The sequence below is a fragment of the Pseudorasbora parva genome, chromosome 6, assembly GCF_024679245.1.
Source record: "Pseudorasbora parva isolate DD20220531a chromosome 6, ASM2467924v1, whole genome shotgun sequence".
In the NCBI taxonomy this organism is placed as follows: Eukaryota; Metazoa; Chordata; class Actinopteri; order Cypriniformes; family Gobionidae; genus Pseudorasbora; species Pseudorasbora parva.
The window spans coordinates 14,118,639-14,139,986 of NC_090177.1; the positions used below are offsets into that span (position 1 = coordinate 14,118,639).

At 37.6% G+C, this 21,348-nt stretch overlaps 2 protein-coding genes across 3 annotated transcripts; one reads left to right on the forward strand and one right to left on the reverse strand.

Annotated features, from left to right (window-relative positions):
- Nucleotides 1-307: 307 nt before the first annotated feature.
- ccnt1 (cyclin T1) lies at nt 308-12,283 on the reverse strand. Of its 2 annotated transcripts, XM_067445739.1 has the most exons (9): nt 12,084-12,283; nt 11,001-11,082; nt 10,773-10,901; nt 8,004-8,064; nt 5,806-5,868; nt 5,646-5,691; nt 5,111-5,274; nt 4,690-4,760; nt 308-4,336 (listed from the first exon to the last, which is right to left on the reverse strand). In XM_067445739.1, the coding sequence occupies exons 1-9, from the start codon at nt 12,251-12,253 to the stop codon at nt 3,080-3,082; spliced, it is 2,043 nt and encodes a 680-aa protein (XP_067301840.1). In that variant the 5' UTR covers nt 12,254-12,283; the 3' UTR covers nt 308-3,079. The 2 variants fall into 2 exon arrangements, with proteins under 2 accessions (XP_067301840.1, XP_067301839.1); XM_067445738.1 differs by having other exon boundaries at nt 5,646-5,868.
- A 1,417-nt stretch (nt 12,284-13,700) lies between these two features.
- On the forward strand, nt 13,701-16,659 carry tmem18 (transmembrane protein 18). Its single transcript, XM_067447196.1, has 5 exons — nt 13,701-13,857; nt 14,025-14,142; nt 15,820-15,874; nt 15,963-16,056; nt 16,182-16,659. Exons 1-5 carry the CDS (start codon nt 13,765-13,767, stop codon nt 16,278-16,280), a joined length of 459 nt encoding a protein of 152 aa, XP_067303297.1. The 5' UTR covers nt 13,701-13,764; the 3' UTR covers nt 16,281-16,659.
- Nucleotides 16,660-21,348: the final 4,689 nt, after the last annotated feature.

The window sequence follows — 21,348 nt, forward strand, 5'->3', positions numbered from 1 at the left end:
ATTGCACTAATGAGGATGGGGGAAATGTTTTTTTTTTTTAAATTAATGGTGCATTACTTTTGCTTCAATACTTTTAGGCAAAATATATTTATTTGATTTTGGAGTGAAATGAGAAAAAGAAATATGATGCTAATTCAGATAATGTTCAACATTAAGGCGTCAATAAAACAATAAGCTACACATTACGGCTAGACAACAATGCCTGGAATGGAAAGTTAATCGGGATTACAGCAGCTCTTGTGACTTCTTGGTTAACCCGGATTTTTGGCTTTTCGGCAAAAAAAAAAAAAATTGTGTTCTAAATAGCCACATTTAACATTCCTGGTTTTTTCTTGAATCTCTTTATTCCAGCACTGAATTCAAAGGCAAACCATGAAGGTGCTGTTGACATCAGGTGGAAGCAAAACTGGTCAAGTCGTGGTATAAAAATCGGTAGAGTGAATTTACTGCAAGAAGCATGAGTAGTACGTCCGTCACATTATAACAATGTACACTGCAGTCGGTAAGAAAAACACCCACAAGTATGTTTCTCATAAAACATTATTGTACATCAACCACATTTATAAAAAGGAACTGAGTTCACAAAAATGCAAACCTTAACTTCTGACAAGAAACACCCCAACAATTCAATTCAAAACCTGAGAGTTCATGTGGTACCACTAAAACACAGAAAACAGTATATACATTTGATAAAACGCTATATTCTTGAGAATGGAGGTACATAGAAAATACAGTGGTGACATGAATTGCATTAGACCCACAAAACGCCTTCTCTTTAGTCTTACTGAAGCAGACTAGACACCAGCAAACACAAAACTAAACATGTTAAACCTTCAAATTCTACTGGGAAATGATAAAACAGGGACAGAAAATGAGTGCATCATATAGGGAATATGCCAAACCAAAGCGGTGAAAAACAGATCTTTTATAGCTTATAGTGTTTCATATAATTTCACAATATTCCTGAAATGTTCAATAGGCACAATCAGGAAACGGGTAAAAGTATGGAGGAATCCCTGCTAACATCTTAATAAAAGAACGCAACATTTATTAAAGTAAAATTTACTGACAGTAGAAACTCAATTTCATGCTTCCATTTTTTTTGTCTGTAAATTGATCAATGAAAGTCATGCCATTTAATCAGAGGAGGACAGTTACAGAGACTGAGTCATATAGCAGTCTGGATTATTGTGCTATCAACTGCATACAAAAACATGATCAAGCAAGATGTGAATATGGAGACAATATTGTTCAAGTTACAAACCAATTGGCTCGCTATCAGTGTTAATGCTCACTGCAGGATTCATGCAAGACTTTGTGATATAGGATTGGATGGCTTATCATTATCATTCCCAAAAACCAAAAGGACCTCGATGCGGTTATAATGCTGCCTTCACGCCATGTCGTAATTACCGTGGTCTTGAAATGACAACACGTGACGTTTCATTCAGAGCTGGAATTATGGAATCAACGCAATTCTGAGCTCTATGAGAACAGGAACTCTTTTTCCAGTTCGATATCTCATAATTACGCTAATTACAACATGGCGTGAACACGGTGTTAAAACAAAAATGAAGGTATTGCAACAAATAAACATGGGTCAGCATGCTCACCATTCAGTCTATAAGTGCTGATTTAAGTGTTTAAATGGAGACATAACAAACATAAACTGACCATAAAATGGATGGCATATTTAAAGAGATAGTTCATCCAAAAATGAAAAACAATGTGGTTCAAAAAACAGTGGACCCTATTGACTTTAATTGTACAGACAAAGTGTTCCACAATAGAGTTTTGGCTGGGTAAAGGATCACCATCCCTTTAATATGATTGACAAAAGTACCACCAGTTCAATAAACATCAATCATAAATACAGACAGAATGACTTTCTGCAATTTGTTAGTTAACCAATATTTGCATGGTCCACTGCCATACTGTTGTCGTTCATTCAACAAAAGCATAAAAAAACATTAGATCCACTAAAAATAGGTGGAAAGATGTTTTTATCAGATTGTACTTTTGTCCATCACAGATTCATTTTCACTCAAGTCTAAGGGCCATTTACAAGTCAGTTACATCATATGACAAAAAGCCTGTGTGTATCTGACTGATTTGGGTTTGTGTCATTAACAAAAACATGAAACGAGTACAAGCTGGACATACTGTTGTGTATAGTGTATTATAAATGAGTGTGATATTCTACAACCATTTAAAACAATGACTGCATCTGACTCTGAATCGTAGGCCTACCGGACATACTTTCCCAAGTTAGGCATATTCTTGTATTTTGGGCCAAAAATGAAAAAATAATTTGTGTCGATTTTCAGTCATTTACAGAATACAAAGCTAAACGTTACAAACAAACAAAAAAGACCACAAATATTTAACAGACCAAATCAATATGTTACTTGAGTTATTACTCGTATATTAGAAACATACATTTTGATGCAAATATTGGGGATTTGTATGTTCATTCTCAAAACATACGTGACGTATCAAGTAAATACAGACTGGGAAGCAGGTTACAACAGTATAAAAATAAAATCCAGATATCACCTGATGCATTCAAGCAACGACTGCTAATAACTATGGTTTTAAAAGGCTAATAATAAATACCATAATCAATAAAAAAGACACATATTGTTAGCAAGACTTAAATCCATTCATAAAACAAAAACATTTCTTTTTGCATTCAAGGTTACACTTTTTAAAGAGGACAATGGGTCCCTCTCATTCAGTAATACATACCCTTAACTCCATTATGGTTTTTTCTGTTAGCGCTGATATAAAACTGAGTGACATCAAAAATAGTATGTACAATTTTTTTTCAATAAATAACATTTTTTGCCTTTTTTTGCAATATTTTGTTCTATTTTAACATTATTGCCACAGATGGGTGTCGTGAACACACACTCGCTCGCACAAAATGATACAGGTACATTTTTTGCCTTACATTACTCTGCTGTCAAACTCAACATCACAGAAAGTTAGACGCACAAAAGGAACCCAGGACTCCCAAGACAACTGATCTGATCAGCGCACATGGACGGATGAAGTGAGGGGAGGGGGATGAAGGGGTTCATTTGGGTAAGGGTGGCAGAGGTGGAGGTGGTTCTGAGGGTAAAGGGGGCGGCTGGGTTCCTCCGCGAGCGCTACTGCTATACCGGTACTCTCCGTACTGAGAGCGATAGTCAAATATCTGAGGTTGCGCCGGCTGAACCCCTTGCGCGCTGAGCAGCGAGTTCAACATGTCAAATGTGTCCTGATACTCGTTGGACTGGCCGCCCGTATTGTGGCCGTTCGTGTCGGCTTTGTCTGCCTTGGAGTGTGAATAGTTTCCCTGATGGTGAGAGAGGCTCAGCGAGGGAAGGATGTCAGACCCGTGACCCATCACGTGGGAGGGCACTCCGGAAAGTGTCGGCAACTGAAACGAGTTTCTGGATGATTTGCTGACTTTCGAGGGGTGGGTGCTGGTGGAAGGATCCGGCAAGTGGGTCCTTTTTCGAGATGACGATGACGAAGAGCTCGTCCGCACAGAGTCACCAGGGACCTTTTTGCTACTTCCTGAGGTGCTGGCAGAGTGTTTTTGTGCTGAGGATGAGGAAGACGAAGCAGATAAAGAGGCGGTGGTGGAAGAGGAGGAGTGGTGATGGTGATGGTGATGATGGTGGTGGTGGTTGGACCGCTCTCTGGTCTTCTCGCGGGTTTTCCCGTCTTCTCCTGACCCACTTCGCCTTTCTGGAACCCGAATCCGCACTTTAATGTCCTGCTCGGATCCACGACTGCTGCTTCCACTGCTGTAGCCCCCGCCATCCGATTGGCCCCGAGCGGGGAAGCGCATCTTTATGGAACTGCGTTCCGATCGCTCATCCAGTGGGAGCTTTAGGACGATAGATGAGGGGTTGCTCATGTCTGAGGAACTAGAGCTGGGCTGCTGGTGGTGATGGTGCTTCTCTTTCCTTTGCTGGTTCATGAGGGCCTGTGCGGCAGTGGCGTATCCTTGTTTCACATTTGCTTCCATGTTCACCAACTTTCGCTTCTGCGCCTCCAGTTCATCTGCATGCTTCGCCCGGTATTCACTCAGAGAAACCTTAGCAGGTACGTGGAGCTCGTTGGAAATGGGCTGCTCCTTGTCAGAAGGCTGCCAGTGTTGGGATGAGGCTGCAGCATTGTTGTCGTCTGCTGAGGAGTCCATGGAAGAACCGGAGGGAGGGGCGGAGAGGCTCATCAGTCCGGCCAACGTGCTGTCGGACGATGCCATGGATATCATGTTCATAATGGCATCTGACTGATCACCATCTTGCACCTTTGATTTCTTGGCGGTTTGACCTGCAGCCTGAGGCACACAAAAAAAAGATTATGAGGATGCAATATGCATGATCAGAACACAGGATGCATTAAATTGATCAATGAATTTGACATTTATGATACAAATACTTCTATTTCAAATGCTGTTCTTTTGAACTTTACATTCATTATACCACTTTCCACAAAAAATATTAAGCAGCATAATAGTTTTTAAAATTGATGATAATAATAATAGTTTCTCAGGCACCAAATTTTGAAGACTGATGTAATGGTGCTGAAAATTCAGCTTTGCATCACAGGAGTAAAATGGCCAAATGCTTTGTGGACCCAAAGTATTTACAGTTTTCCAAATACAATTAAAATGGAGGCAAACTGACTTACTTTCCAGTTTCTGATGCGTTTTAAGCGGTTGGGTGTCTTCTCCAAGATCTGCAGGAAATCATGTGTGAGCTCTGTGAAATCATTATCACAAATCTTTAGGACTTGGGGCAAAATCACACATTACTTGAGAAATTCATTAATTGCTATATAGTTTCTTGTCCTGACTAAAACCCAAACCTGCAGTCCAATGTTACATTGAAGTTTTTCCAATGGTTACTTTCTGAAAATCTTAGTAAAACTGCCTTTAAATGTAAACTGAACTAAATAAACCACACTGCTTTAAACAATGAAACTGAACAGAAAAGTAATAAACACATACTTCTCCAGATCTCTAGAACTAAACTTCCTCTCAGTTAAAAAGACAACCACCATTTAAAAAGTGAAACACTTGAAAAGATATGTGACATCTACATTTACATACCGTCCAGCAGCTCAAGGGTCACTGTGGGGTCAACATACTCCCACCAGTGTTTGCCGTCTGTGGAAACCGGAATCTCCCAGTTGGACCATTTACAGGCCAAATGAATACAAACACAAGCTACAATGGGCGGGCTGTACTGCAGGCAGAATGTAGTCAAGTGGAGACTGCAGCAATGAGGAAAAGAGAAGAAATATATTTGTGAGAAACCATTTATTACCATTGTAAAACTACAGAAATAAATAAACTACGGTTTAAACTACTGGGGTCTTTACGATTTTTAAAAAAAGAAATCAATGTATTTATTTGTCAAGGAAACATTAAATTTACCCCGTGACAATAAAGAAATGTATATAATGTTACAAAATATCTGCATTTCAAATAAAAACTCAAGATTGCAGTTGACTTTCTAGAGTCATTCATCATACTTGGATTAAAGATTGATGTAGCTGTAACCTCACACAGTTCTGGTAGTTTACACAGAGAAAACTTCTACACAAGTAATGCTATCTAAACACAGTCTTGAAAAACAACATACCTGTTTGTTGCCATGAAATATGAGGTTTGAGCCAAATCCTTACTCGCTGGAACAAAAGGAAAGCTCGTGATCAGACGTGAAATCTGTGAGCTTGGTGGGCTAGAAGTACTCATTACCGAGCAATACGAAGGACAGTTTACAGTGAGCAGCTGGTTCTCACCTCGCACAAGCTGAGTACACTTGACAACATGTGTATGGGGATGATCAATGGTGATCTCAAAAGCTGAAGGGAAAAGAGGAGATGAGAGACACTTTTAGTTTAGCATTTGTACTGCAATGACGTACTTTGACTCTTCATATAGGTGAAGTCCCCCACACACAAAATACATGAGTGAGTGAATCACAAACAAGGGTCTTCCTGTGCTTGACTGGAGATATATCTTTGAGCCAAGCTCCTTGCATGTGGCCTGTGGGGCGATTTGGTTATAGTCAAAGTTTTTAAAACAAATTTCCACTATAGGCACCAGAACAGAATTTTCAGACGACGGTTTACCCCAGGGTTATCACGATAACAAAACGTCAGTAGTTGATACCATTACCAGTAAAAACTCCTGATTTATAGGGGTGTAACAATACACTTATGTCACGATTCGATATCTATCTTAATACTGAACTCGCGATATGATATGTATTCCGATATTTTAAGCCAAAATAAAGAGTTTTTATTATTATTTTTGTACTTTTTTATTATTATACATTATTATTTGTGTTTTATTATCAGGACCCACAAATATTCCCCCATTGCATTATTATACATTATATTCAACATTATGTATAGTTGTTGTATGATTCTTTGTAATAAGATTATTAATGTAATAATGTCACTGAAACTCAATGCAGGCAGCATCTCTCTCTAAAAGATTGCGCTTTCACCAAGGAGTGTCTCTTTAAATGGTGTTTGCGCTTTGACTTTGAGGAGTGTCTCTTTAAATAATGTTTGCACTCTTGACTCTGAGAAGCGTCGTTCCGGCATGATTAATGCAATCCGTCACATTCTAATCGCAAGAAAGCTCGTCAGAATGACCGCTAGTCTCAAACTGTAAACGTTTAGTTCATCCAAGAATTTTAATTCTGCATTTACTCCCTCTCATGTTGTTTTCGCGCGTCACGCAATCATTTGAACGTCCGTGTTTACTACAGCATGTGCGTCGTGTTAAATATATTCATCACATAAAGCCATTGTGTCTCTTCAGAAGACTTGAAGACTAAAGAAGATGTGGATTAGACACTCGATTAGTTATTTTTACATGCCTTTATGACTTTCTTTGCATCTTTTAAGTTTGAGAGGAATGGACTGTAAAAATGGAGGGACATAAATACCTCTGGTTTCATAAAGAATATCTTCATTTGTCTTTGGAAGTTACATTTAAAAAAAAAAAACGACATGATGGTGAGTACATGATGACAGAGTTTACATTTGTGGTAGCCTACATTTGTTCATTTGTTTGGGTGAATTATACCATTATACCTTATAAATAGGCTTACTACAGCAAGTTGAGCCTCGGATAAAACAACTCTATATTGCGAATCATATTGTTTCCATCAACGATACATTACGTCATATTTTTAAATCGTGATATATCGTTTAACGATATATCGTTACACCCCTACTGATTTATATAAAATAATTTTAAATATGCTATTGCAAACATTCCTTTACTAAAAATATTCATATAAACAATTTAAACTAGAACAATGAGAAATATTTGAAGGATACATGCCATAGAAGATTTTCATTAAATTATCTGAAAAATTAAGTTTAAAAATGTAAAAGATGATTTATAATTGATATTTTTAATTGCAATATAGTTTGATTAAAATTAACCACATAAGGCAGGTTTACTGGACTATATTTACATAATTGTTTTGTCCTGCCATGTGTGGTTTTGTTAATTAATTAATTAGTTATATATAATTTAATAAAACATTTGAGCTAATTTAATAAAATGTATAGATTATATAGCAAAAAGAAAAAAATATACACCATACAAGTATATTAACATCTTGGCAGGTATGCATTCAAGCATTCAAGAGGACTGAGGACGGTCCTGCAGAAAGATTGGTACGACAATTTTTTTTTAGTAACAATACCTTTGACATCTCTACTTTACTCAAGAATATAATAGGATCAGCACACAAAATCGATAGCATCGTAAACCACACAGGGAAGGGAGCATTGCCAGATTGACATGGAAATAGAAATGAAAAAAGGTGAGAGTAGTAATGGCTCTTAATTAGGAGCTTGTGATAGTCCTGTCAACTCCTGGAAATTAGCAGTGAATGAGAATAAATGCGGTTATTTGGTACATCTCTCTAGTATGGTGATTCACTGACCCATTCTTGCCCTTCCAAACTTACCCAGGGTCTGGAGTATAATGCTCTCAAGAATGACCAGGTCTTGGGCTTGTTGCAGGTATGTCTGAGATTGAGAGGACAGGCAGGTTACTCACATGGTCTCTTGGTCATGGACTACACGTTTACGTGCTCTCAATCAAATTAAGATGACCCTTTTTTTTTTGCGCCAAGCCAATCAGCACCTTATCATACAAGCTATGCCCCTTCAATTCATCAACATATGACAGTGAGAGGCATATGAATAACACTAACACAACAGATAAAGACTGAAGAAGATTATACATATCCAACCTAAGAGAAAAAAAATTAAGATCATTTTGATTGAAAATGAAAAATACAGAAATAAGAAAACTGGGTTGCACAACCTGTTCAAAAGAAAAGCAATGTTATGTCTGATGCTGTGGTTCTGCTGCTTGTGATTCAATTTGATATTTTAGATTAGTTGATACTAGGGCTGGGTATTGTCACAAATTTTGATTCTGATTTAATTTCGAATTTTCGATATTAGAGAGAGAGAGAGAGAGAGAGAGAGAGAGAGAGAGAGAGAGAGAGAGAGAGAGAGAGAGAGAGAGAGAGAGAGAGAGAGAGAAGCTGGTATACCAACACAGCTGGTATTCTATCTATTCTGTGGAAAATAAGCGTTGGAAGCATTTTAGATATTTCAGTATTGATATGTATCGAAAAATCTATAATGTTTGACAACACTACATTGGACTTTATTATTTCAGAAGCCTTTTTAAAAGACTACACTTGAAAATGTAGATTATATAAAATTCAACACACTAAAGTGGCTAGTAGGAGTGACTGTGTTATATGTCACTGTGTTATAATTTCAAAATACCTTCTGATGTTCATTCATATTCATTCCATGCTGTAACTAATAGTAAGGCAGAAGAAATGGTCAGTTCAGCCACTTCACTTGAACTGAGCTGCACTACAGTGATCTGTCACAAGAGGCAAAATTGTATTTATTTAGGGCCCTATAATTTCCGCGATCACGGAATCGTGGACGGAATCGCGGAATTGGCATATTAACAAGGAATCTGCATATAAACGCGGAATCTGGTGTTAACGCAGATTTCCCCGGAATTTTACATATTTGTAATGAAATTCTGTGTCGTGTGGGTTAAGAACGTATGTCTGAGGAAAGTGCAGACGGGGGGAAGCAAATCTTCGCGACACAACCCCTCCCGTCATTTCAGCTCGCCCTTCAAAACAATGAAAGTACGGCGAAGTTGGTCTCCACGACTCTGTTTTCGGCAGCGAAAAAGTTAAAAAACTCGACGCGAACGGCGGTTTCACACTGCACGCGCAGGCGGCGCAGAAGCTTTGCGTATGGAGAGCGGGAGCCGCGCGCTCGTTGTGCTCAGGCAGCATTGGTCGCGCGCGCAGCTGAACCGCGGCTCGTGTATTGCACATACAGACACATATTGTCCATTCTGTCCGATTTTCCGGTGTTCTGCTCGACCCCTGTCATCTCGTGATTTGATTTATAATGGGCACATTAGGCAGCAATGCATATCTGCTGCAAATGCGACCGTTTTCCCCTCTGTTCCAAACATGCATTTAAAATGCTGTATATGGGTAGTTTACATGATAAGTAACCTTAAAGTTAAAATTAAGCATCTAGTTTTAATAATTTAAAGGGGCCTTTGGAGTTGGGGGAAAAAACTTCAGGCAGTGTTGTGTTTTCGTGTATTTTTATTTTTCACAGCTCTGGATCATAATGGTGATTGTTAAACACACAGAACATTTCACTACATGGTTTCATGGTGAAATGTGTTATTTTGTAATTTTAATTTTCAGCTTTAAATGTTTTACTTAATAGTACTGTATGTAAAAGATGATTCTTATGATTTTTTTTTTTAGTTAGCTAATAGAGCCCTTTCATTTTAACTTATATAAACTATTATAATGTATTTAACGGAAAGTTTAAAGCTAATAACCATTAATATTTGAAGTACTTGAAGTGCAGTGTTATGTTACATCATATTTGTCCTAAAAAGTAAATGTGATGTTTGTTACCACAATAAATTTAAGGTCATTCCTATTTTTTTGTTTTATGTTCTATTATATTAACATTAAAAGCAAACTCTTTTTTCACCAAAATAACAGTAAAGGGTAAAAAAAAACGGAATAGCCAAACATTTTAACGGAAAAAAAGGAATCTGCAAAAATTAAAACGGAAAAAAACGGAATTTGCAAAAATTAAAACGGAAAAAACGGAATTTGGGAAAAAATAAAACGGAATTTGGGAAAAAAATAAAACGGATTTTATAGGGCCCTATTTATTGTTTAAATTTCATAATTAAATCAAAAGCAGAGACTTACTACACAAAGCTTACTGCAATTTATTGGATGGCAGGTAGCTGCCAAGTTTTGTTAATTCATCAACTGAAAACAGCATAGAGCAAAAGATGGGATTTAATCGATATCGATTCATCAAAACAAAAATCGATCAAAATGTATTATTTTTAACCCAGCCCTAGTAAACATAACATAAACATAATTGATCTGTTGTGGGGGGGATTCATTTACAAAAAACGTTTACAAAAACAAAGCTGAAAATCCACCATTCAAGGACTCTGGAAAAAAAAGGAATAGTTTTATTTTGGGTGACCTACTCCTTTAAATAAATTTTGCTGCAAAATAACATTGCAGTGAAAACTGTTGCTGTAAAATAACTTATTCTCTAATAAGTTACATTTAAGCATTGAACCACTGACTAAATGACGGTTTGAAGACCATCTGACAGATACTATCATTACTTACATCACTCCTGGTGTCTGGAGAAGGGTCCTGAGGATTGAGACACGCATGGGTCACCTTAATCACATGCTCCAGTTTGCGGGGCTGTTCTTCCACCTTCGCAGCCAAGAAGAGAGCTGCAGGAGCAATCACCTGTGCGACACATGACATTAACAAAGAGGTTAGATTCCGGTCCAATCTGCTGCTTTATGAACGTTTAGCAAAAAGCTTGTCGAAGGATAATGCACACACATTTCGGTGGAAACGGGTGAAGGACTGGATCATGTAGAACCGATGCATATACACAATGGCAGTGTTAATTGTAAGTTGTGACCTGGTCGCCCGAAGTTAAGGATGGGATTAACATCAAAAGCATTTAAAGTCACCATGAAATCAGAATTGAAAAGTATTGGAATAGTGCATGTGCCTTTGTAATCTCTCATCAAAATAGCTTCCCCTTCCTCGCGTAGCGACATATTTTTTTTTCATTATTGGCGTGAAGGCGGAACAACCTGTCACTCACAAGAGAACACAGCAAATACCAAACCACAACCATCCAATCAAGTCCCAGCCTACATTTTTTCTTGTTTGTGAATCTGTTTCCTGTCCAAACAGGAAAACTTTTCAAATCAACAAACTCAGTATTTTCAACAGGGCCATAGACATTGACTGATACAGGTTTGTTATTTTCATTATTTGCAATCAATTCTTGTATTTTAATTTATTATAGTAGGTACTATCATTTCATATATATTAGCACCAATTACTCAAATGTAAAAAGTGAAAGTACCCACTCCTGCAAACGGAAAAAAAGGAGTTTAACTGTTCTCCATTACATTAAGGAACATAATTAACCTAAAAAAAATCAGGACAACTAATCATCTCTACCCCAATAACTTTAAGTTCTCTTACTGTTTCAGAACTTCTCCCCGATGGGGCAAATCAATATGTTTAATTGCAATACTAACAGACATATTTTGGAATGGCGTAAACAACATGTAAGTCGAATACTGGAGTGTAAACAAATGGCATAATAAAGAAAAAAGTGGAAAATGGAGAGAGGGAATAGCAATGACACCGGCTGCGCTATTGTTCAGTAGGAGAGACTCCTCAAGCTAGGCCCAGAGGCCTAAACTACAACCCCAAAAAACACAAAACTGGGACTTAAATCGTTTATTCTATTCGCCTTAATTCACAAGTTTCACAATACAAAAGGCGTGTTTATTGGTAGACCTGTTTCAGGTCATTTTAATGCTGAAACTCAACGCCACACAAGCCGCCCAAACCGGCGTCAGCAGATGCCGAGAACGACGCCTCGCAAACTGAAAAAGATACACGTTGAGCCGCTGTCCCATGTCCTGTAGCAGGTTAGCAGCTTGCTGTCGATACGAGAGCTCTTTGTCGGGATCAAGTCCCGCTCGGCGAGATGGGCTGTTTTCGATTTGTTCGCGCGTAAAGTACCATTTATTGTTATTTAGCGAAGGCGAAGGGAACGTAGCCGCCATTACTGAGAAGGACAATGTTTTAAAATCTCCCTGCGTCACAGGAAGCACGTCATCGCTGGCTGGAATGCGACTGCGGACTTTAACCCGTTCAAACCTAAACCCACACAACCGAAACATGAACCAAACATTATTTATACTCTAAATGCAGCCATACATTATAATGAAATAATAATAAAAAAAAAAAAAAAAAAAAAGTTTATAACAAATGTATTACGTATTTGCAATGACCATTACAATAAGGAAATGTTATTTCAAGAAAACCTCAAATAAATTATAGATGAATGCACACTAATTCAAGTTAGTTTTAACAGATCAAGTGCTTTTCTTAAAAATAAATATTCAACGCTAAGGGATAAACTATTGGGTTACACTTTATTTTAAGGTGTCGTTGTTACATTGTAATTATATATTTAAGTACAGCGTAATAATAATTAACCACATGTACTTACTATACGGATAGGTTAGAATTAGGGTTTGGTTGAGGGTTAGTCGCATAATTATGCATAATTTAATATGGTAAGAACATGTACCATATGTAACAACAAGAACACTGTAAAATAAAGTGTTACCAAATATTATACATAAGAGAGCCAAAATTACTTATTCATACAAAATAAATAATGAATAAACAGTATATAGGAGGAGAGTAAATGATAACCAAAACGACTTTAAAGAAAACAAAACAAACACACAAATTCAGAAGACTATAGACAAGTGCGAGATTTACTCAGTCTAATATTAGCCAAATATTATTAAAAATAATTTTAAAACTTATTTTTTTTATATTTTGCAATGAAGTTTTACCATAAGGATCTTGATAGTTTAAGAAAACGTATAAATAGATTATATGTTTATGAAAAATAATTTACAGGTTCAAGTTGTTTTTTATCAAATCAAATGATTTTCGTAAAAAAATAAAATAAAATAAAATAATATTGATTAAAAAAATAAATGGGTCGTGCGCACAGAGCATATGTGACCACAGATCAGAACCGCTGACTGTAAGGTCAGAATTAGCTACTGAAATTCTCTTTGTGTAACTTTTTATGTACGATAATACATTATTGCCGTTCGATAGCTATTAGAATTGTATTGCAGAATACCGGTAATTAGGCTTGCCATGTCGTCCAGCTGTCTGCAAAAGAGAACTTTTATTTTGACATATCCGTTCCTACCATAGACGTTTCTATTTTTTGTATATATATATATATATATATTCCTACCCTACACGACTTGTTTTTGTTCATTTAAAATCTATCTTAATTTAAAGCATTATATTTTAGTTCAATATAAAATGTAAACAAATTTATTTGTATCGTATTTGAAAAGAAATATTAAATATTTAATGTTACTGTATGTGAATAAACTGCTCTAAGAGGCAACCAACGCTACATGTTTAAGAAGCGTAATAGCGCCACCCATTGGTGAACGTCAGGTTGTGTCTCGAGAGAAAGATAGTGACGAATGCGGAAGGGTTTATGTTGTGGTTTAGTGGCGTGTAGTCAAACAAAATGACCGAGTCCAAAGCTAAAAATATTAGCGCCATTCCAATCGATGGATTCAGCAATGTTCGCGTGACATCAATATGGAGCTTTCTACAGTCTGTAAGTTCACTGAAATATTTGGTTATCTTTGACATAAAGCTAATCTAGAGCTTTTCGCTGTTTTTCAGTACACCCGAGGTCACGTGGATTAAATAAAGGCAATGTTTTTTTTTTTTTTAATCAAGGAAGAACTAGTAATAATAATCATCACGTAATCTTGTTTGCAGGTTGACTGGTCTGAGCCCTGGCTTATTTGTCTGCTGGCCTTTCATGTCTTTTGTTTTGCTTTCACCATCCTGTCCTGCAAATACTACCGCATTCAGATCTGTCATTTTCTCTTGATGGGTGAGTTTTTGCAATAAAACAAATGTGAAAGGTTAGGATAAATTTATTAAACTATATTAGTGGAATACAAACACAAAATTAGAAAACAAACAACTAAAAAAAGGGGTTTTGGGGAATTTAAATTGTGAAAATACCCTAAATATTTTTTTCTTTATTTAATTTATATATTACACCTCACATGTGTGGCATATCAAAATGCTGATTTGACAGCATGGGTATTGTGCAGGTGTGCCTTAGGCTGGCCACAATAATAGGCCACTCAACTCTATGCGAAGGAGATCTGCTGCACTTCGTGAAGCAAATGTTGGTCACACAAGATACTAACTGGTTTTCGGACCCTTCAGTACACTAAAACTGCAGATTTTAGAGTGGCACATTTAAAGATGTGGTAGAAAAAAAGTGTACAAGCAATAGGGATAACCGCACCATGGAGAGGATTGTGAAACAAAACCCATTCAAAAATGTGGGGGAGATTCATAAAGAGTGGACTGCAGCTGGAGTCAGTGCTTCAAGAACCACTACGCACAGACTTATGCAAGACATGGGTTTCAGCTGTCGCATTCCTTGTGTCAAGGCACTCTTGAGCAACAGACAGCGTCAGAAGCGTCTCGCCTGGGCTAAAGACAAAAAGGACTGCTGAGTATTCCAAAGTTGTGTTCCTGATGAAAGTAAATTTTGCATTTCCTTTGGAAATCAGAGTCCCAGAGTTTGAGAGCAGAGGCACACAATCCACGCTGCTTGAGGTCCAGTGTAAAGTTTCCACAGTCAGTGATGGTTTGGGGTGACATGTCCTCTGCTGGTGTTGGTCCACTGTGTTTTCTGAGGTCCAAGGTCAACATAGCCAAATACCTGGAAGTTTTAGAGCACTTCATGCTTCCTGCTGCTGACCAACTTTTTGGAGATGGAGATTTCATTTTCCAACAGGACTTGTCACCTGGACACAGTGCCAAAGCAATCAGTACCATGGTATCCCTGTTCTTAATTGGCCAGCAAACTCACCTGACCTTAACCCCCAATAGAAAATCTATGGGGTATTGTGAAGAGGAAGATGTGATATGCCAGACCCAACAATGCAGAAGAGCTGAAGGCCACTATCAGAGCAACCTGTGCTCTCATAACACCTGAGTAGTGCCACAGACTGATAGACTCCATCCCACGCTGCATTGCTGTAGTAATTCAGGCAAAATGAGCCCCAACTAAGTATTGAGTAATGAACATGCTCATACTTTTCATTTTCATACTTTTCAGTTGGCCAAGATTTCTAAAAATCCTTTTTTGTATTGGTCTTAAATTTTCTGAGATACTGAATTTGGGATTTTCCTTAGTTGTCAGTTATAATCATCAAAATGAAAAGAAATAAACATTTGAAATATATTATTCTGTGAATGATAAATTAATATAATATACAAGTTTTATTTTTTGAATGGAATTAGTTAAATAAATACACTTTATTGATGATAATCTAATTATATGACCAGCACCTGTTTGTCTCAAGCTTTACACAAATTTAGACAGATGTGTGAACAATATTTAAGAGAAATGGCATTTTGTGTACATAGAAGAATTCAGCTCATGAAAATTGGGGCCAGGAACAAAAGTGATGCGTTTATAACTTTGTACATTGTGTATATATATATATATATATATATATATGTAACAGTATTCCATGTTTTGCAGTCACAATGGTTTACAGTGCAGAATACCTGAATGAGTTGGCAGCTATGAATTGGAGGTAGGTCATTATACACCCATCACAAGTTCACAACCCACTGACAATGTCAATGTTGCTACACTGAATGTTTCTGCCTTTTTGTTTTTAGGTCTTTTTCAAAGTTCCAATACTTTGATTCAAAAGGGATGTTCATATCACTAGTATACTCGGTCCCGCTCTTGCTCAACACGGTTATTATTGTGGTAAGGTTTTCCTTTAACAGTATTGTTCTTCAGATATAAAATACTACAATATGCATCACATTTTATGTTTTACAGCGTACTTTTAAGATTTTGTCCTTGATTTAAACGCATTCTTTGTGTTTAAGGCTGTGTGGGTATGGAGGACCTTCTCAACCATGACAGAACTGAAGATTCGGCAGTTGAAGAGAAAAGCCGCCAGAGAGAACCACAAGAAAACGCAATAGAAGAAGGGATGTTTTCCTAATGTTATTAAGTCCAGAGGTGGAGGGCACATAGGGTGGTTGTATGAGGTGAAAATAAGTTGTTGTGAAGGTTCTTAAGTGTTTATTTCAGATTGCTAATGGGCGATTACTCCACCTGCTAGCAAACGCTCCATGGGACATGTGCTTTTATCCAACACCTATTGGACAAAGCCATAAACTGTATTATGCAACTGGTTTGTGTACATAAAAATAGACCATTCCAATGCTTGGTATTGCTTTATTGTTAACGGTATGTTTATTGATAACGTTGAATGGTTTCTATAAAACTCACTGTTATTGAGTGCAGAATATGTAAATTGTGTAATTATAACAATAAACTGAATGTTGATGTTTTTAAATAAAAAAATAGATATCCTTGTGTTTGTTTATGGATGTCACCACTACATCAGGGGCCTATTGCACAAAACTAGGATAAGGGATTAAGCTGGGATATCTTGGTGATCTTGTCATCTGTATGCAAAATTTAGTACACCTCTGTTGTGTAAACGTACCCTGAAGGCACACTCACACCAAGAACAATAATGAAAGATAACTGTATATTAGCAGATAAATTGAGCCAGGATCACCACGATATTATCCTGGCCCTTATCCTAGTTTTGTGCAATAGGCCCCAGATGCACAAATCCAAGTTCTTAGACAACACCAAAACCGTTTTAGGATTTAGATTATGCATATATGTAAAAAAAAAAAAAAAGTGGACATTTATACTTTTAAAGTTCTTTTTTTTATATATATTTAACTGAAATGATTAGGTTGTGCAATTTAAATATTATATATATATATATATATATATATATATATATATATATATATATATATATATATATATATATATATATATAGGAAGTGTCATCCTTTAACCAGTAGAGGGTGCAGTACACCAATTCCCCAGGGTTTTTACAAGCGTGGGTATCTGCAGGTTGGAGACATGGGCGTGACTAAAGATAGGTGCCAAAAGGTCTTTACAAATATAGTCGCAAAAGCTTCCTGTTAGGCTGTAGTGTTAGGGAGACCATCTCTGTAGAAGCATGTAAACTTTTCGGCCCATTAATCCAACCTGCAGCTTTTCCTTTGTGTGTGTGTGTGTGTTCCATAAATTTTGCGAAGCACCCTATATGGTCAGAACCATAAGCATATAACAGTTCAGGATTACACTATGCATTGAGGAGATGCTCAAAGTGCAAAGCTAATCATTCTGAAAATCATCTGGCTTCGAAGTGATTTAGAATTTTCAACATTGTGATTTTAATGCAGACTATGAGGTATTCACATACGCACGATTCACATACGCATCACGATATCTTAACCTGAACCAACAGTGGCAAAACTTCAAAGTCACTAAGTCCTCCTGAGGCTGGTAGGCCTAAATGAAATCATACTTCATGGGATTCTTTACTTTTCATTCTCCATCAATCACAACCATCTCTCTTTCCCTCTATTGGAAAGGGAATGCACCGGAGGAGCTAAAATCCAGCTGTGAATTCCAAAATGTATTTTGTTTCATATAGGTGTGATGTTACATGATATTCTTTTCTGGAAAGTTGTAATACTAACAATACTCCTCAAGGGCCTTGAAATTGAACGTTCATATGTTTTAAAGTGAGTTAGCTGTGGTGAAGTTGGGCTTTGGCTCTGCATTTCTCTGCTGTGTGTTTTCATCTGATTTCCATGCCAATTCTATGGCCAAAACATGAGAGGAGTTACACAGGAACCATCTGAAACAGGTGCTTTCTGCTTTCCTGGAAAACTTTTTTCTTTTGGGGGAGTGCTGAGATGTCAAAGGCCTGTCCTCTGGGCAGTTAAGAGGAAGATGAATGAGTTTTAGGATGTCAGAGGATTTGTGATGTTCTGACAGAATGAGTATGTAGTGCAACCTCCTGTTGCTTTGTTTAGAACATTCTTTAATTTCCCTACCTTCATGGTGCAAAAGTGTGCCAAAACTATTAAATCAACATGATCTTAGCCTTCAAACATCATAACAGAACTATGTTTACCAGAAAAAAAGTAAAAACTTTTTTTTTTTTACTGAATTTCTCAAAAAAACCAAAAAAAAAAAAAAAACCCTGATGATATCAAACCAACATTCGCAGCTCTGGATCACTTTGTTTTTAAGGATCTCACAAGCAATCTTCCCTTCATCTTTACATTTTTTCTCAGCCTCCTCCAGGCAACAATAGATGGCTTTAAAATGTGTTAAATGTGTCAAATTATGGATAAATTCTGTCTTATTAATACCATATATACTTAATGCTGACAGGTGGATCAGGGTGTTTAAAGTAAACATGAAATGGATGTTTTCTTCCCTATAGAGTTGTTCAGTGTGACATCACTTTGAAGACCAAAACAAGAAAGAGAGTTAACATCTTAGCCCGTTCCCTCGTCCTGAAGTCGAGGAGTGTTTTTTAAAAAAAATGTATTTTCTTTAAATAGCTGAATTAAGTTCTGTGCTGAACACAAGCTTAAAGTTAGGGACACACGAAACCAACGGCAAAGAACTAGAACTGATGAAAGTTGATTGTGTTGTCGCCTGTGTCAGGGATCACACCAAGAGAACTGAAGACGACTACTTGCCTCTAGCTGGTATTAGCAAGTAATAAATCATGGCTGTGTGTGATGTAAACGTGTCACATAAACTACACCCTTAAAGTTTATCATTGATTCAAATTCCAGTGAGCATCTCAAAATAAAATCTAGTACAGTGAATTTGAACAATGACAGGATTTTTGTAAATGTTCACAGAAAGAGCGTATCTTTCTTTGACAGCTTGCACATGATCTCAGTGTCACCGCTGCCTTCCATGGTTTACTGTAAATGTATGTATCTATTGATCGCTCGTATGATGATTCAGTGGAAGCCTATCAGCTCAGTAGGGCAGTGATGATGCTGCCTGTCTATGAGCTGCTAAGAGCTAATCAGAGCGCTTTGCTTTTCCCAGCATCCCGACGTTGACTGCATCCCACTTCCGCCCAGTCACATGACCCAAACGGTACATTTTCCCATCACAGAGCAGAGTGTGTCAGTGTGATTCTTCCAGAGAAACCAGAGATGAAACGCACACACTTAGACGCCTATGCCGTCTAGACGTCAGAAAACCTCTATTAATGATTTCCTTGAAAGCATCACAAATGCTATTGTTGCGTAATATTGGTTTGACTGGCAGAGTTTGCGTCAAGGTTTTTGATGCCTGCAAAATATCTGGATAGATCTCTACTAATAATGCAGGAAGTACCATTGGTGCTAACAGGAACTGCACAGCCCCACAGCACTTATCGTAATGTAAGGGATATGTTATGTACTTAGTGGAAATGATGACGGTGATTACAAATACCACCGGATCTTCCAGAAAGCTGGAATTTATTTTAATTCTGGGGCTGATGACTAAATAAAAGAGAAAAAAAAGGACAGATGGATGTGTGAATGTGAATATATTTACATTACAAGCAAAGGAGATTAGCCATGAGATATTAAAGCTAAGGCAGACAAGTTGATCTCAGCATGAATTACATCCCTTAGTCACATTTAATTTAATTTAATTGTTGCTGCCAAGTGTATCGCAATATCATGACACCATCAAACAGAGCTACAGCTGGGGCTCTTTCTGGGAGTCACTTGGTATACTTGGGCGTTGTGAGTGGTTGCTAAGGTGTTGCTAATGTGTTATGAGAGCATTTTGATAAGGTGTTTCACAATGAATTTGGCTTGGAAAGTTACTTTTAAAAGTAATGGATAACAATATTGTCCTACATGCTAAAGGAAATACAAAAATGTACAGTAGAGAGTGAAACCTTTCAGCCTTTTCAACGATCCATCGCTTCTCTATCTGTCATTGTGTTAAACCTGCCAATAGCGCACCAGGTGGATAAGCCAGTCTGTGATTGGTCCATACAAATTTGTAGACGTTATTATGCAGCAGTCCACGTCTGTAAAAGCAGAAACCGAGGGTAACGCGGATATGACACGACTGACCCTTACACCTTACCAGGTCTTTGGTTAAAAATTGCAATTCAATTATATAATAAATTAATGAACACTGGCCACATGGTTTTTGGATATTTTATTGCAAAAAATCCTACATATTGCATCTTTAATGCAGTATAAATTTCTTTTAAAACAAATACTGACCAGTAGCCTACAAATCTAGACGCACCCTAGCAGCAGCAAATTTAATCTGCCCGCGAGTGTCGTCTAGCAACTCTCAATACCCTTCTGAGCTGTATTCCCCTAACTCTTGCCGGGCCAATCACATCGTGTATAGAGTCGGTGGGCGGGGCCATAATGGCGACAGCCGAGTTGCGTTTGCGTGCTTCTAGTAAACACAGAAACTGGCGAACGGCGGTCTTTCGAATCAGCTTTGACCACGACTCTGGAAGACTTGAGTTAAGCTTTTCTCTGAGAAAAGGACAAAGAGCGGCACTGAAGTCATTCTTAAAAAGGGAAGATGTGTTCGGAGTTTAGCCGACCGGATATGGTGAATGTTTAATCTATCAACAAGCTCTGTTTCACCTTCGTTGCGTGTTGGTGGTAGCGCTATCCTATCGCGTGCAGAGGGAGTTTGAAAGACAACCGTTTATCCCGCCCCTCGGATTGAGCCCTGTCTATGGTGAGTTTCCAGACCACATCAACATCTTGATGTGGGTCTGGCTTGTCAGGCTAACTGACAAGAATCATGTGTCTGAACACTTGTCTGGCTATCACCAGACCAAGCTTGATCTTTTAAGGTTAAACATTGGTCTGGGGAGTCTGCTCTGTATTTTCTACTGCACAGGAGGCGTGATCAACGGGCATAGTTCAAATGATCCTGTATTCAATTGGATAGTCCTTCAACCAATCAGACCAACGATCCATCACTTCTCTATCTGTCATTGTGTTAAACCTGCCAATAGCGCACCAGGTGGATAAGCCAGTCTGTGACTGGTCCCTGCAAATTTGTGACAGAAGCAGGACAAATTAATGTACCGGTTTCTGATCTGACCTGATCTGAAGGGCGAAATTAAATCGCCGGCAGATCGGGCTGGGCTTACTCAGTCTA

Bases quoted from the DNA above. Each gene is read 5' to 3' on its own strand.
- tmem18 (XM_067447196.1), top strand. From the start codon at position 13,765: ATGACCGAGTCCAAAGCTAAAAATATTAGCGCCATTCCAATCGATGGA. The intron at 13,858-14,024 runs GTAAGTTCACTG...TCTTGTTTGCAG, and splicing joins TATGGAGCTTTCTACAGTCT to GTTGACTGGTCTGAGCCCTG. The intron at 14,143-15,819 runs GTGAGTTTTTGC...CATGTTTTGCAG, and splicing joins CTGTCATTTTCTCTTGATGG to TCACAATGGTTTACAGTGCA.
- ccnt1 (XM_067445738.1), bottom strand. From the start codon at position 12,253: ATGGCGGCTACGTTCCCTTCGCCTTCGCTAAATAACAATAAATGGTAC. The intron at 5,869-8,003 runs GTAAGTTTGGAA...TTTTCCCTTCAG, and splicing joins CATTATACTCCAGACCCTGG to CTTTTGAGATCACCATTGAT. The intron at 5,275-5,645 runs GTATGTTGTTTT...TCATTGCTGCAG, and splicing joins TATTTCATGGCAACAAACAG to TCTCCACTTGACTACATTCT.